This window comes from Parus major, chromosome 15 (genome assembly GCF_001522545.3).
Source record: "Parus major isolate Abel chromosome 15, Parus_major1.1, whole genome shotgun sequence".
Taxonomy (NCBI): domain Eukaryota; kingdom Metazoa; phylum Chordata; class Aves; order Passeriformes; family Paridae; genus Parus; species Parus major.
The window spans coordinates 4,595,810-4,612,438 of record NC_031784.1 but is presented as its reverse complement, the minus strand read 5'-3'; the positions used below and the strand labels follow the sequence as shown (position 1 = coordinate 4,612,438).

The 16,629-nt window shown below is 58.6% G+C and overlaps 1 protein-coding gene across 2 annotated transcripts in view; it reads right to left on the bottom strand.

The window, feature by feature from the left end:
* SEZ6L (seizure related 6 homolog like) overlaps positions 1–4,812 on the bottom strand; it is a 36,155-nt gene extending 31,343 nt beyond the window's left edge. For both annotated transcript variants that reach the window (XM_015644310.1, XM_015644311.1), the window contains exon 1: positions 4,589–4,812. In XM_015644310.1, the coding sequence (XP_015499796.1) occupies positions 4,589–4,658 (70 nt within the window). In that variant the 5' untranslated portion in view covers positions 4,659–4,812. The remainder of the gene's footprint in view (positions 1–4,588) is intronic.
* Between the last annotated feature and the right edge of the window lie 11,817 nt (positions 4,813–16,629).

Below are 16,629 nucleotides of genomic sequence, written 5' to 3'. Positions count from 1 at the left end.
GCTGCACCATGGGCACCTGCAGCACCTCCTCCTCCTCCTCCTCCTCCTCCTTCACTGACCTTGGTGTCTGCAGGGCTGCTCCTCTCACAGATTCTCACTCCTCTCTCTGGCTGCCGTTTCCATTGTGCAGGTATTTTTATCCGTGGATAGAGCAGGATGTGGATAGAGCAGGATGCGGATAGAGCGGGACCGGCCCCATGGGACAGAGCAAGAACATCCTTAACAACTTGTCAGTTAACAAGCTGTGAAAGGAGACAGACAGCCAGGAGCTGCCAGCCTGTCCCCTGGAATGAAGGACACCTTCCCTCTCTGAGCACCTCGGCGGGAAGCGCTCCTGCTGCAGAGCCCTTCTCCTTCCCTTCCTCCTGGCTCCTGCAAGCTGAGTTCCCTGCCACTGCGTCGGGGCTGCAGGGAGAGCAGCTGAGGCACCTGCACCAGGCAGATCTGCTCCCTGCATCCCATCAATCCAGCACCACTCACTTGTGCAGCAGCAGGAAAAGCCATCTCGTGAAGCAGGTCCTTTTGGGAAGGGCTCCGGAAAGCCGTGGAGCTACAAGCAGCAGCTGAAGGGCAGCAGCCTGAGCCAGAGTGATGCCAAACCTTCTCTCACCCCACCAGCCTTCCTCACCCTGCCCTTTGCCCCCTGGTTTGGGGTGCACCAGCTGGGGGATGGCACCAGCTGGGGTTGGCACCAGCTGCACCCCGAGCTTTCTGCTGGCAACGTTGGCTTTGGCCCCACACTCTGCCCTGCCAGAAGGGGCCTGTGCAGGTGCTGCCCTCCATCCCCAGGCTCCAGGGTGGCTCATCCCACTCCTCATCCTGCTGAAACCCTGGCAATGACAGAGGGCTGGGTGCTCTTGGGGTGCCGGTGTCCCCTTGCCCCTCCCGTGACAGGGACAGGCACATCCCCACCTTGCAGAGCACCCTGCAAGCCAAGTGGTTAAAGACAACTCTCACCACCACATCCAGCAATTTCATACCCCTGACAAGAGTGTAAATCCATCCTGATGGACTGGAAAATTGGAAAGCCGGTGCTCATGCCGTGTTTCCTACAGACATCTCCGAGCTCCTGAAAGATGCACTCGGTGGCAGCCCCGGTTCCAGCCGTGTCACTCACGTCATGCTAATTAAAATAGAGCCTGTGTTTTGTAACAGGATTTCCTTGGAGCCTATTTTGCTGCTCAGTAACCACTTTCAAATATTCGAAAAATAAAATCGCATCAAGTAAATAACTTTCGGATTGCTCACAGAAGGTTACTCTGGTTTCGGGGTTTTTTTTGTTCCCAAAGCCCACTGGAAGCAGCTGCGCTCATCGCAGTGACAGAGGATGGAAAATACACAGATTTCTGAGGCTGCTTGTAGTCTACATCAAAAGCTGTGTGTTATTTAATCAGACAAAGCCCATTTCATTAAAAAAACAACTGTCTGTACAAAATGGGATAACAAAGCACCCCAGCGCTCAGCACTGACCTGGAATACCCAGGGAACATCCCTTCCTGCTGGCAGGATGGGCCACGCTCACACCAGCCCATTTTGGTGCCCAAGTTACCTGTCCAGCAATGCCCTGGCTCTCCTCTGCCTCATCCATCACTTATTATCCATTAACTTCTGAATCCAGCACCACCTGACTTCCAAGGGATGGATCACACACTTCCCTTTTTACACGGTTTGCTATTCCAAGATCTCTGCTGCCGCTCTGGATGCCAAGGGAGCACATTCAGCTGACTCGGCGCAGCCTGGCTCCTCAGCCCTAAATCCTGCTACCAGATTCCTCAGTGAAGGAGAAGTTAAAAATGTACAGAAGGAAATGTCTGTGACACTGTGACATCCACAAACCTGCGCTTGAAATGGCATCTTTGTATATTCATAACGGCAAAAAATACCGAAGCAGAGGGCTGAGAGAGACTAATTTCATTTACTCCTGATCCAGGCTCTCCTCATCCTTTCTGCCAAGGAGGAGAGAAGGAAGAGGAGCCATTTGCCATGGCCTTTGATAGCTCTCCATCAGACAAGCCCCATTCCCGTTATCTGTGCTGGCAGCCTGGCTCTGTGCTGTTATCTCATTGCTCGGGGTGCTGCCGCCAGAGCTCACCACGCACTTGTTGCAGCCCTTGCCGAGTTCACACTCGGTTTTCCTTCCTGCTGGACACACCTGATCCTCTGGAAACAGCCTCCCGTGGTGCTGTGCTCACCACAGAGCCAGGGGGAACTCTGTCCTCACTATTGGGCTGTGACAGCCCCCCCAGGAGTGCCCCCGTGCCTCGAGGAAGAGAAGGGAGGGTGCAGACCTTGGGGGTGAAGAGGAGCCCAAGTTCAGCACCCCCAGCTGCCTGGGGCAGGGTTTGCTGGTCTCATCACAGCCTATATTGGACACCCCAAAAATATTGAGAAATCCTGGGTCTCCCAGAGGTTCAGCTGTGCCCCTGCCATCCCCAGCGCCAGGGGCTGAGCCTGCACGGGGAGCTCTGCCCTCTCTGCGCTCAGCTGCCCGCTCCCCCCGTATTTGCCCACCCATTCCAGGGCACAAATAAATGTCCCTGTTGGTGCCCACGTTCCTGGGATGCCGCTGCTCCGGCACAGGCTGCCCAGAGCCTCCTGGCACAGGTCCCTCCTGTGCAGGGACGTGCCTCTGCTGCCTGCTCTGCTCTGCGCCGGTGGGTGGGTGTGAGCGGATGCCGAGAGCAGAGGAGAGGCTTTCACACCTCCTCTCTGGTGATCTAAATGGCTTCACCACTGCCGAGCACCCAAAGCCACCAGCCAAGCACCCGATGGGTGCAAGTCATGTGAAAATGGCTTTTTCTTGGGCACAGGAACAGAAAGAGCAGCAGATGGAGCAGAGCAATCTGGCTCTGCGGGGTCTGATCCTGCTCCCCCCCAGCTGCAGAACAGCAGGATTTGCTGCTCTGGGCCCCTGGCTGTGTTGCCCTCCACACAGATGGACAAGACTCCCCCCAGGCACGGGCAGAGCTGCCACGTAGCCAGCGGCTCCAGGCTGCGTAGGCAGGAGTTGGGATTTTACTGCAATAATTCACCAAACCTTGTAAAGGGTCAACAATTTATCAGCTCCCTCTCTCTGCCAAGAAAAGAGGAGTTCAGCACACTGTGTTCTTCCACCATGAGATTTATGGCAGATTGTGCCAAATCCTGTTCCCGGGAGCTGGACTGCCTGCTGATGCTCCCCGTGGGACTGGGGCAGCCCTCCTGCCTCGGCACACGAGGCACTGAGGGAGCTGACAGCTCTCACTGGGCCTGTGCTTGCTGTCTTTTCTCCCCAGCTCCTCCAGGCCCCCCAGGAGCCCGGGATGGTGGCTGCTGTCACACAGAGCACCGGCAGCCCGGAGCAGAGCGTTTGTGTAACACACCAGAGGAATGTGCCTCTCTGCGTGTCCCCGTGCTGGAACAGGGTGCCAGAACTGGCAGGGACTTTGCATCTGATTCCTCCACACGTACGTGCACGTCCACAGAACACAAACCCATGCAGGTGAGGGAGAAATGCCACCCTCTACATCCACTGCTGTTTTGCTGCCCAGAAAGGATGGATTCTGTAATACAATCCCTGTCTGGAGAGCCAGGTTTCAGACCGAAAAGTCAAAGTCATTTAATGCAATCTGACCATGAGAGCAGGGACTGGAGTGGGCAGAGAGCACGGCACAGCACTCCTGACACCAGGAGCCGGTTGTGTTTGCTATGAACACCCTGCCAGCCCCGGAGGGCAGCCTCAGGCCCCGAGCACACTGCAGCGCCAGCACACACTGGCCTCTCCCGTTCTCCCACCGAGCAATCCGCGCTGGGAACCCCACCCAGACACACACCGGAGCCCGGCTGCCTCATCCTGGCACCCCGGCAGTGCTGAGGGACTGGGCACAGGCGCCGCTTCAGTCGTCTCCGAGCCTCACGCGAGTTTGCGATGACTTTGCCAAGTCACCCGCGAGCGCATCCCGGAGCCTATTCTTAGGTCTGGCATCGCAGCAGTGGGAGAGGGAGCGGGTCTGCGTGGAAACGGGGGACACGTGGAACGAGCAGGCAGCCCCTGGTAAACACTCACCCCCCCACCGACACCCCCTGACCGAGACGGTGGCTCAGGAACACAGTGGGGACATGGAAGTGGGGGGCTGGAGGGACACCGGGGGCTGGGGACACCGGGGGCTGGGGACACACGGAAGGCTGGGGACACCGGGGGCTGGGGACACAGGGGGCTGCTCTCCCTGCGGGAGGGAGGCGAAGGGTCCGGCACGGCTCCCGGGAGGCCGCGGCCGCCTTGGCGCTCGGTTCCCGGTGCGGACGCGGCTCCGGGAGCGCTGCCGGGCGGCGGGAGCTGTCCGCCCCTCGGTGCTGAGCTCCGCGTTCCGCCGGGCCCCGCTGCGCTTCCCCGCAATGCCAGAAGTTTCATCCCGGCCCGGTGCAGCACAAGCGGGGGAGTCCCCGATCGGGGGTGGCACGGCCGCTTCCAGCAGCCCTTCCCGCTCCGATCGCCCCCTCCCCGGTCCCGGCTGCATCCCCCCCGCGCCGGGCGGTGCCCCCTCCCCGCAGCTGGGAGACGGCGAGCCCCGCATCCCCGGCCCGCTCCGCCCCGCTCCTCCCCGCTTACCTGGGCGCGGGGCCGCGGGGGTGCCCAGCAGCAGCAGGGCGAGCAGGCAGAGCCCGCGGGGCCCCGGCATCCTGCGGCGGGGCGAGCTGGGCGAGCGGAGCCGAGCGGGGGGGGGGCCGATGCGATCCGAGCCGCTCGGCGCCGAGCGGGGCCGGGCCGGGCGGGGGCGGGCGCTGGCGGCGGAGCGGAGCGGAGCGGGGGCGCGGCGGAGGGCGGACCGGAGCGGAGCGGAGAGAGCGGAGAGAGCGGAGAGAGCGGCGGGGGAGGGCTCCGGCGGCCGCCCCGGCCCCCGCGCAGCGCCCGGAGCTCCGGCCCCGCCCGCAGCTCCCCCCCGCTCGCCCCGGCCCCACCGAGCAGCCCGGGGACGGCTCCCGCAGCAGCCCCCGGCACGCGGTTGACTGTGGTTTCCTCCGTCCTTCTCGGCTTCTTCCCGCTCCGGGAGTCCCGGTGCCTCCCCAGGCTGGGCAGTGCTCCCACTGCAGGCCCCCCATCAGCCTGTGCCCGGTCTCTTGTCCCATCTCACTGCTCCTTGTCCCCAGGCTCCCTGTAGCACCCGAAGCCCCTTTCAGCATCCCAGCTCTGCTCAGCATCTCACCCCCTCAGCACTCCAAGCCCTTCTCACTCCCTCCTCACGCCCAGATGTACCTACCCTCCTTCCCTCTCCTCTGGCTTCCCCAAAGCAGGCTGTGAATAGGCAGAGGTGCTACAGGGAGGCTGGCACAGGCCCCACGGCTCCCTTGGGACCAGGGATGCTCCAGGGCTCCTGGCCCTGCTGCTGGAGCCAGCAAAGCCTGGCCTGGTGGGAGCTGCAGCCGTGACCTGCCTGACCTCAGTGGGGTGGGGGCACTGGGCAAACAAAAGCTCACAGTTTGTGGGTGCTGCTCAGGGCCCCCCATAAGGTTGGGCTGGCCCTGTGGCCACGGGTGAGCACTGGGGTAGCCTTAGTCCTGTGGCAAAAGAAGCAGCACACAGGACCTGCCCCCAGAGCTCCTCACCTTCCTTTCCTGCAGGGGAACCGTGGCCTGGATGGCTCCCAGGAACCCCCTGCCCGTCCCCCTGGCCAGGCCACCACCAGGAGCAGTGAGCCCAGGGCTCCCAGCAGGCCCCTCCTGAGCCCACAGAGCACACGGAGTAACCACACTGACTTTGAGAGGAACAGAAACAGAGCCTCCGTTCTCCTGAAATCCCAGATCCTGCCCTGAAGGGTTGACTGTGAATCACCCCCCGGTGAGAGCGCCTGCTCCTCCCGGCCGCTCTGCCTGTCAAGTCAAATAGCCAGAGCACTGTCACGAGTGCACAGCACCAGTGTCAAACAGCACGAGACGCTGCCCAGCCTCTTCCCAAAAGAGCCGGTTTGTTGACGCTGCCATCCGAGAAGTCCCCGCTACCTTTGCGGGAGTAATCACACCGATCCCGTTACCTCAGCAACAAGCATCACACTCTGGTGTCACCAGCGAGGCCAGCAGGCAGAACACACCGAGCCAAGGAACTGTCCACACACAGGGACTGATCCTGCTGCCGCTTTCCCTGCCGGGCTCTGCTGAGCTCCCTCCTGCCCCGGCGGCGCCGGGAGCGGAGCAGCAGCCCGGGGATGCTGGGGAGCGGTCATTTGCATTCCCGGTGTCACTCCGAGCCGCCGCCAGCTGGGAGCAGTTGGGCAGCAGGCTCGAGAAGAACAAAATAAGAAAGAGAGAGAAAGCAGCGAGAGGTGCAGCTTGTTATTTAACACTGCCACTCTCCTACCCAACTGGGACTCGTCCGCTCGGAGGTTGAATTTGGTTGAACAAAGCTTCCTGTGCACTGCTCCCCCTCCTCTCCAGCCCCACTTCCCTCCCGACCTGCCGGTGCTAAAGATAAGAGTTGTCTCTCATTTAGCAGTTCTCCTTGAGTGATTTTTATTGCGCTCATCTGCATTGTAGTAAACTCCTAAGATAGCCAGATAATAACAGCAGTGCCATGGAAACAGGCAGGAAAAGAGACCAAACACCGTATTTGTGATGCAGAAATGCCCATGAAGTGGCAAAAGTTGTTAGTGATGGAGGGGGAATGGTGAGCCTCGGCTGCTCAGCCAGGTTTAGGGGGTGCAGGTGGGCGCAGCTCCCATGAGACTTCACCCCGTGACTCCAGGGCATCACATGTGGGGAAGGGACCTGCTGCTGGGAATTGTGCTGCCTGGGGGTCTCACAGCAGTGCTGGGCTCCTCCTGTGCCTCCAACAGCTTTGCTGGGGACTCAGGTGAGCTGGGAGGCAGGAGTGTGTGTAGGGAGATGGGCTGGGATGAACCACAGGATGCACTCCCCAGAGCTGCTGTGATTTGAATCATTTCCCTCCTGCATCCAGCGCTGAGGCCTAATGGGCTGTGAAATCTCACCCGGAGAAACAGCGGGATGTGTGTGGAGGGAGAGCAGCAGCCTCGGTGCTCCCGGGATCTCCCTGCTCCTGCTGCTCCCCGGAACACCAGGGCCCTTCTGCCTTTTCCCTGAAAGCCCTGCCTGGCTGGGTGTGCACAGCTCCACGCCACAAACAGCACCAACAGCAGCAAAACGTGGCCTCCTGAGCTCCTTCAGCAGGTGTTTGTGTGGTCAGGAACCTGAGGGATTCTGAGAAATAAGACAAACATCTCCCGAGGCCACTTTATGGGCATTGCTCTAATTAGCACCGTGTTCATCGGCCATTACCTCAGACCTTTGATTAACAGTGGGGAAAATCAATAACTGCTCTAAAAACTCAGATAAGTTTCACAGCTAATTTTAATTTCACATTTTAATCTTGTATTAATGTCAATCTTAATTACCATAATTAAGTCAGATGTGACTTAGCAGGAGCAGCTTGGAGATAAGATGTTAGAGGCAGACGGTGCCTTTCTGGTGCTGCTCACTGCGGTTTGGGAAGGGGCTGATGATGGGGAGGAGGGTCCCACAGGGAGCACAGGACACCCACTGCCCCATCCTTCCCAAAATCCTGCCTGGGGTCTGTCCCCTGCACTGCAGCGAGGCTCTGGAGCTCCTCAGAGTCATTTTGCCTTTTGGCAAAGAGTTGCTTTTATTTTGGGTGCCTGAGCCCCCACGCTCCTCAGCACTGGGGAGCGCAGGGAGGTGACAGCCCCACAGCTCTGGCCATGCCTGGGCTCTGCTTGCCACAGCAGCTGGGATCCACGAGATCCGAACTGCCTGGAAAATCAATCTCTCGTTTATTTTCGTGCCGGTGCCGCAGCCGCCGGTGCCGCCGCGTTTGCTCTGCAGTTGTGCCTATTGATCGCTGCCCGCTCGCTGGGACAGCGCTGCCAGGGGCTCCATCCAGCCTGGACACTGCCTCTGGAACCCCGGGACACATCCACATCGGGGGATGCTGCAGCAGCTGCCCTGCAGCCGGCTGGGACAGACCCTGCGGCTCCTGGAGCCTCCCACACTGGTCTGGGGGGACAGACCCCACCAGGACAGACCCCACCACCCCTGAATCCCGGCTCCAGATCCGTGTGAGCCGTCCCAAAACACGCTGGGGATCCTGCTGAGGATGCAGCTGCTCCGTGGGGCTCCCGTGTGGGCACAGAGGGCAGGCACGGGGTGCCAGGCTGCTGCCTCTGCAGCCTCCTCCCTGCAGCTTCCTTGGGAAGCTTTCACCCCTCCTCCACAGTGCCCGGGGGGGCTTCAATGGCAGAAGGAAGCGGAAAAATAACCTCAGCTTTAGACTTGGGAGCAGAGGTGCCCTGTAGTGCAGCTGAAAGGCGGCTCTGAGGAGCCGTCCCCAGGCTCCCCTGGCTGGGGGCACTGCTGGTGAGTGGCAATATTGTCCCAGGGCAGAAAAGGCCTTTGTCCCTCTGAGATGGCAGAGCCACTCCAGCCTTTGGCTTTGGGAACGGGGCTGATTCCCTGCTTTGCCTTCCAAACACGGTGCTGAATGGGGGGTTTGAGCTGGAGACCAGGCTGGGATCCAGCCCCTTTGAGCCAGTGCCGGCGGGCACAGCTGGGGGCCCGCTCAGGAGGGAAGTCCTTGTTCCTTGTCGACAGAAGAAGACTTTGCACAGCTCAAAAATAGGCTCCCTGTTGCCCACTGCGTGTTGGAGGGGGCTGAGGGAAACAAACCCGCTGTGGGGAAGGCAGGCAGCAGCATCCCTGTGGAACTGGAGGGAAGGGACAGCCTGCCCAGGGTGCTGTGTCCCCAGCATCACCTCTGCACCCCTCAGTGTCCCCGAGTGCTCCCCAGCACAGCCCCAGTGCCTGTGGCACATCCCAGTGAGCCACCTCCCCACGGAGCAAAAGCTGTCCTTGTGCAGCAGGACTGAAGCCTGGGAGCACCTACCTGAGCCCAAGGCTCCTTAATTCCCCAGCCAGAAATCAGGACATTGTTTTGTGCTCTATGCATAATTCATCATTCAGAGCTTAATTAACTAAAGCTCCTCGTGGCAATGCCCGGAGAGGCTCCCACCAGCTCCAGGCATTTCCAGCCACTCCAGTCCGTGGCTGCCAAGGCGATGGTGTTGCTCTGGTTGCTGTATCCACACCTCACTGCTGCTCTGTGACATCCCAAAAGTTTTCCAGACTTTTCTGTTGTGATTTTCAGTTCTTTGCTCCAGCAGGATTTGCATCAGTCAAAGAGCAGCCAAGGTCCCCCCATCCTGACCATCCCCACAAAATCTGCCTTCTACAAATCTGCCTTTCAGCTGGGAAATACCTGCTCTGGGGAGGCTTTCCTGCCTTGTCCTCCATTCTCTGCATCCATTCCAGAGTCAGTATTCCTGCCAGGACTGCTGCTGTTTACTCATTGCATCCATATAAATTGCAAGAGAGATTACACTGATACATAAAACAGCATTTGTAAATCCAGGAGTGCACAGAACTGTTGTCCTCTCTTGCAATTCCTCCTTGAGGAATAACAAGAAGTTTTTATGAAGTGAGGCAGAGTGCAGCACGATTTTAGTGCTATCCCACTGCCTCTGGAGAGAGGGATTTCTTTGCCTCTGCATTACTCTACTCTCGCTGTAATCCATTAATTGTCTTCAGGAAAATGCTCTGGCTTTCTCCCTCACACCCCTGTGCGTTTCAGAGTGCCCTGATCCAGGCAGGAGGGCTCAGCACCGGTGCTCAGCACCCTGAGCCAGGCAGGAATGCCCGGGAAGGCTGGAGGTGTCAGCAGGATGGGATGAGCTGGATGCAGACCTTGGCCCTCAGCACCAACCACAGGTAAATATTTTTCATTTGTCTGGCTCAAATAATTTCCCCGTGGGAATCATAAAAGCAGTCTGTGAGGAACTGATGCAATCAGCACGCCTCGGTGCTGCTGATTGGGAATAATCCCTGAGTTGTTGGAGACACTGGAGAGAGGGGGCGAGCACCAGCGGGTGGGAAGGGAAAGGAACAGGAAATAAGGGAAAAGAAGGAAATCACAGATTACAATCGGCACCAGTAACCATGGCATTGTGAAAGCCAGGCTTTGTCCAACAGCTGATTGTGATCTTTGAGGGGATGATGCATTGGAGGGAGGGAGGGATGGGGGGAGGGAGGTCTCCGATGGCTGCCGTGGGCTGTTGTGATGGATTGGATGTGGCATCAGGCACATTCTCCTGGAATCAGTGTGATGCAGTATCAGCACAGCGCATCCTAAGTGGGAATGAACTGGCTCATTGACAGATCCCGAGAACAGACAGATGAGGAGAATCATCCTCACAAGGAGGAATTAGTAATGAGCTCGCTCAGACCTGGCGTTTGCTCTGTCACCGCTCCCAGTTCCCACGGCCTGCAGGCAAACACCAAATCCCTGGAGATGCTGCACAAATCGGGATCAGTGACTGGTTACCAGCCACACAGCACAGCCCTGAGCGCAGCACAGTCAATTATTCAGCCAAAAGCAGTCCAGCCACTCACATCAACCCCTTTCTGTGCCGTGAAAACAGGGGATTGGAGTGAAAACAGGGGATTGGAGTCTCCCAGGGACTGAAGGTCGTGGCATCGCTCAGGTCCCAGAAAACCCCTGCAGCTGGAGCAGGGAGCGGTGCTTTGTTCCCCCACAGCTCTGCAGAGGCAGTGGCAGCCCCACAGAGCCCACTCCTGGTGGTGTCTGTGGCCTTGGGCCAGCAGGACCCCCCCTGCACCTCCCCTGCTTTGGGCACCACCCAGGGACCAGAATCCATGAACTGGGTGGCACAAGGAGCAGGACAGTGGCGCTAACTGTGGCTGTGCCTCACAGGGGAGGTGACAGCCCCCTCCCAGCCCACCCTGCTCCTCCCTGGTGCTCCAGGCCTGGCTTCCTCTGCAGAGGCTGCTTTGCTCTCTTTGTGGGGGGAAAAGGGGATTTGTACTAAAGCTCTTTGCATGAAAAAATAAAATCCATACTGCGCTGCTTTGCTCTGCCCCGGCTCCCAAGCTGTGATGTTTCATTGATTAGCTTGTAAGAGCTTGGAGCGGAGCCCGTGCTTTGCTGGGAGCATTTCCGCAGCTCCCGCAGGTGGAAAGCCATTAACCGCCTCCAGCCTCGTCCCTCCGCCTCCCGGGGGACTTTGGGTGGAGGCTTTGGGGTTGTTTGAAGAAGAAAACCCCTAAAACACGGTCCCCACAGAGGGGCTGGGGTCCTCACACTCCGCCCTGGGCTGGGGAGCTGGAGGCGCTCCCCACGCACACTGCCCATCCCGCAGCTCTGTGGATGCAGGGATAATAATTCCCAGAAACCCTAAGAAAATAACAACATTTCACTCGTGCAGAGCTGTTGGGGAGCTCGCTGGACCTCCCTGCTGTGTGTCAGCGTGATGAGAGGCCGGCGAGAAAGCTCCGGCGCTCCCGGGTAAACGCCGCCTCTGGAATAACGCAGCGCCTGGAGCCGGGATCTGCGGCCATGGAAGCTTCTAACGCGGCTCCTGTGGCTCCCTAAAGCCGGGCACGGCATCCAGCAGCGTTCCCTGCAGGGGATTGTCCCTGGATGCCAGCCCTGGGGCTCCCAGCTCCAGGCAGGATGCGGCCGGGGCTCTGCGCAGGGAATCGCTCCGTTTTGGGAAGGGTGGGCAGAGATCCCGGCACGGTGCCACAGCAGCCCCAGGGGATGCGCAGGGATCCGGGCAGGGCTGGGAGGGAGGCTGGGGAGGAGGAGGAAGAGGAGGAGGAGCAGCATGTGGCAGAGCTCCAGTGGGTGCGTTCCGCGCTGGGAGATGTGGCACAAGCTGCCGTGAGATTTGGGGAGTGCAAACACGAGCCTGCCCGCCAGGGAAGCGCTCCCAGGGAACACCCAGGGCTGTGGCTGCTGCTGCCCGTCCTCCTGCGGGGGTTCTGAGTGTGCAGGGAGCGGCCTTTGCTGAGGTTTCCTGCAGCTCGGAGCAGCGCCTGTGCCTCCCGGGCAGGTCCTGCCTCTCCATGGGGCACAGAGCCACGAGAAAACTCTTCCTGGTGGAGAAATCTCCGTGGCAGGACAAGAGAAAACCCCTCTCCCTACAAGGGCTGATGAAAGATTATTGTGCAGTTGGTACTGCTTTAACATCCCAGGTTTTGTCTCTACGTGGTCAGCTGGGAAAGGAAAGAGCTGGGCAGGGGGAGGAAAGGTGTTCTGGAGGTTTGATTCTGATCTTTCTTATTCTTTTATCCTGTTAATAAAGTTTCTTTATTCCTTTTCAGTTTTAAGCCTGTTTTGCCCTTCTCCTAAGCTGTATCTCACAGTGAGAAATAAGTGCCCTGGTGATTTTAGTCAGCTCTAAACCCACTGCATTATTTGGTGCTTTGGTGTGACCCCGCTGGCCACGCATCCTCTGCCTGCCTGTCCCACCAGGCACGGACCGAGGCAGCACCCCAGGATGGTTCTGCCCCCCGTGATTCCCACCCCACCCCAATTCCAGCCCTGTGAGAGACAATTCCAGTTGCAGACAATGAGTGTGTGAGGCACGAAGTAATTGTGTGTGTCAGCTGAGTGACTCCAGCATGTTCCACGGCAGCTCAGCTCTCTGTGACCCCTGGGGAGATGGCCCTGTCCCCCTCCTGTCACCCCGAGATGGCACCAGAGCTGGGCTGGGAGCTGGGAGAGTGGGAAGGAGCCTTGGCTGCAGGTTAAAGGAGGTCACTTTATTGCAGTCAGCACTGCTGAGATCCCCGAGCAGCCACGGGGTTAATGGAATAAACCAGGGAAATTTGTAAATCTCTCCCCAGCACCCAGGAGATCAGCTTTTGTTTTGTGCTTGGCAACGGAAGCAAATCCTGCTCCGCTCTCCCTGACCTGGCCATTAGGACGACACAGTGAGGACTGGTTTTGATTCCCAGGAGGGTTTTACACACCTGGGAAAAGCTCCTTGGGAAAGCCCCAGGTCCCCAAAGCCTGGGTGGCCTTGAGCCCAGCTTGTGCTGGGGCTGGAGGGGACACAGAGCCCAGCTGAGTGCAGGGAGGACACGACATCGTGGGGGATTTCATAGGGAAGAAGCCTCACCCACACGTAGGTCTAATAATTTACTATTACTGCTTTTATGGCAGACCGTAAAAATCTAAAATAAGGCTGGGAATTGTCAGAGAATCCCACACGGAGGTGAATTTTTGAGTAATCAGAAATTCTGGAGCCGCAGTTTTTAGGCTCCAGTGCCTTCCTCTGGAAACCCCGAGGTGCTCACCGGGCTCCTGCAGTCCTGGTGATGGGTGATCTTCACTGATGAACATCTCCAGTGTTCCTATCCAACCTCCCAGTGATTTTGGGAGCCAGAGATCCCTTCTCTGCTCTGACTCTGGAGAGCAGCCCCCCAACCCTGCACCTTCCTGACCACCCTCCCGCTGTCCCCAGCCTCTCCAGAGGGACCAGCATCCCAGGGAATGCACAGGGGGGTTTTGTTTCCCGTGGCCACGCTCTCCAGTCCCCTCCAGGTGGCACAGGGAGGACACACTCTGCCCCTGGAGGGTGACATTAAGCACCGAGGTAATTCTGCCTCTCCCAGTGCTAACCCTGAGCCGTTATCACAATTACTCCCAGGGCCACTGGATGATACTTGGTAATTATGTGGCTCTTTCATCTGGGATCTCGGAGCACTTACTGATCAATTAATTACACTTTGCAGCAGGCTCTGGCCCTGCTGCCAGATGCAGATCAATAATCCCTCTCCTGAGATGAGGCTGGCTCTGGATGGCACGGCCCTGCCAGCACAGGGCTCACCCAGCAGGATGGTGTCCAGGCTCTGGGGTGCCCAGGCTGCCCAGGGAAGGTGGAGGATGAGGGCATGGAAAGCTCATGGGCGAGAATTGTAGAATTTTGGTTGGGTAAGACCTCTGGGATCGCTGAGTCCAAGCCTTACCCAGGCTCAGGAGGGCCCTGAGCACTGCCAGCTCTTCCCCACCCTCCAAAGCTTTGTTTCCCTGCTGTTAGAGACAGATGGGAGAAGGGAAGTGCCAACCAGCTCCTCCTGATCCTCACAGCCCCAGGACAAGCTGTTGACTTGGAGCTTTGGACACAACACCATTGGGAGGAGTCCTGGCAGGAGCCAGGCCATGAGCACGGGGCATGCAGGGGTGGAAAGCACACGGTCTCCTGCCCAAAACTCTTCAGGTTTTCCATTGTTTACTGCAGGAGGAGAAAACTCACAGGGCTGGGGAGGTGCTGGAGGAGGGAGGGATCTGCAGAAGGCTTTGGAGGGAGACTGGGAGGGCAGAAAGCTGCCAAAAGCTGCTGCTCAATGGCAGCCCCGTCCCTCCTGGCAGCAGAGGAAGGATGGGGACAGGTGAGGACGGTGGCAGGGTCGAGATTAAGCCCAGTTGGATCTGGGGGTTTCTGGGCTGTCAGGAGCCAGCCATGCTGACAGCCCTGAGAGTTTCTCACCTCCCTTTACAGCCTTTTCCTCACAGACTCGTCTTGTGTTGATCTAAATGAAACGACTGGGGAGAGTTGTTGCTCTTATAAAAGATTTTCCATTGAATTTCCCCACTGTGGACTCTCCAGAGATGCAAGAGTGGAAATCAGGGGTGTAGGGGCTGTCCCTGGGCAGGGTGTCAGAGCCACCTCACAGCTCGGAGCAAAACCGCGGCGTTTGCAGCCCGTCCCTGCCAGAGAGCCACAGGCTGCGCCCTCCCTGGCCCAGCTCATTGCTGAAAATCACCAGCCACGGGCGGAGAAACTCTTCCCCCAGCTCCCCTGGAGCCCCAGGGCTCAGCTGATCTGCTCTCAGTCCTCTCCTGCTCTGCCAAAGAGCTGCGTCACTGCAGCCTGACATCCTGTCCCTGCCTGTCCTCGCTGTGCCCTCCCTGTGCCACCCTCCTGGCACAGCCAGAGCCCCCAGACCCTCTGCCCCATGCTGGTGGCACATGGGCAGGGGGGCTGGGCTGGGAGCAGGACAGGTTTTGTCACCCTGGGACAGTGGTCTGCACTCTTGGCTGTCCTTCCTTCCTTGCAGGCAGCCTTTCAGCCCAGATGGAGAGCGCCATACGGAGTTTTGTTTCCTTCCCAAAACACACCACACGTTCCCTGCCTGTCTAACAAGGTGTGCGTGCCAGGCTGTGTGACACGGTGAGAGGCACAACCAGGCGTCATCCTCATCCCTGAGCTGGGAGTCAGGGGGACACAGGGGAGCTCTGTCACCCCACATCCACCACTGGGCCACCCACTCCATGTCACAGGGCAGCACAGAGGAGGTTTGGGAGCTGAGGGCAGGTGTGGGACACAGCCAGGTTGGAGATTCTTGCTTCTACCTGGGGCTTGTTACCTTTTTTTTACCCTGTAAAAGCAGGGTTTCCCCTTCCAGGGCTGCTGCTGTGCAGGAGACTGAGGAAGGGGAGGGCTTTTACAAGGGTGTGCAGTGCTAGGGTGGGTGGGAATGGCTTTGAGGGTATGTTTAGATTAAATATTAGGAATAAATTATTTTCTGTGACTGCTCTGAAAGCTGTGGGTGAGGGGGTGGCTGCGGGGATGTCCGGGCATCGGGATGAAGCGGTGCCAGCACCAGGATAGAGGGATGAGCCATCAGCTGGGATTTCTCCAGCGCTTAAAAGCCTCCTTCACATTCTGTGTCATGAAACACAGCCGTGATTTTTGCTTTACAAGTGTGATTGCTTAAAACAGCATGAAATTACAGCCAGAGCTGGTCAGCCTGGCAGCAGATAAGCGGAGCTGGGAGTGTGGCACTGTGCTGGTACATGGGGAGGATGGCAGCCCCTGGTGAGCCACAGTGGGCTCATCACCGCTCTGGGCTATCCCAGTGGGAGCCCAGAGGAGGTGGATGCTGCAGGGTTAGACCTGGTGGTGATGGAGCTGGCTGGGCAGGGAGGATTCATCCAGGGGTTCAAATTGGGAATAAACACGTGGCTGCCTGGCCCAGGGCATCCTCAGCCTCTCATTTGCAAACTCCAGTTCTGAGCGCCCTGGGTGCCACTTCAACTCTGCCCTGTCCCACACCTCCCTAAATCCCTGTCATTCCTGGTGTTTTCCTCACTTTCATAAGCTTTTTTACCTCTCTGAGGGAAAAGGTCTCCATTTACTCATCACTGCTCTAATTCCATTTGTGAGCTGTGGGTGTCAACCAGAGGTGGGCCAGCGAGCGCCGGGACGGATTCCTGGTGGAACGAGCCTGTGTGTTCTGGCTGGGATTGATTTCATGGTGCAGAAGGCACTCGGCAGCAGCCCCTGCCTGTCCTCCTGCCACGCACAACACTGTGGAAAATGCACTTATTCGCATATTAGACCGATTCTCTGAAGTTCAAACCTTCCAGGTATTTCTGGTCCCTCCCAGTCTTGCCGTCTGCTTTCATCCCCTTTCATCCCAGTGCCCCTGCACCTCCCTGGTTCTGCTCTGCTTCCCGTGTTTGTCAGAGGGCAAATAAAGCAGCTGAGGGATGGCCCAGGGCTGGCAGCGCTGGGGGCTGGGAGTGTTTTCCTGGCGACTGCGCTCTGCCAGCCTGACCTTTGCAGGGAGCAGCCCCGGCAGCCCAGGACTGCTGCACGTGGCTTTCCCTGTGCCACAGGCTCGGCACAGCCAGGAAAGGGGCCCATCCCCATGTCTGGATCCCTGCTCTGTGCCCAGAAAGCCTCGAGCATCAGGGCATGGCAGGAGGGGCCCTTGTGGGATGGGCAGTGCTGGTGGTGGGACAGGGCTCGGGGGGTC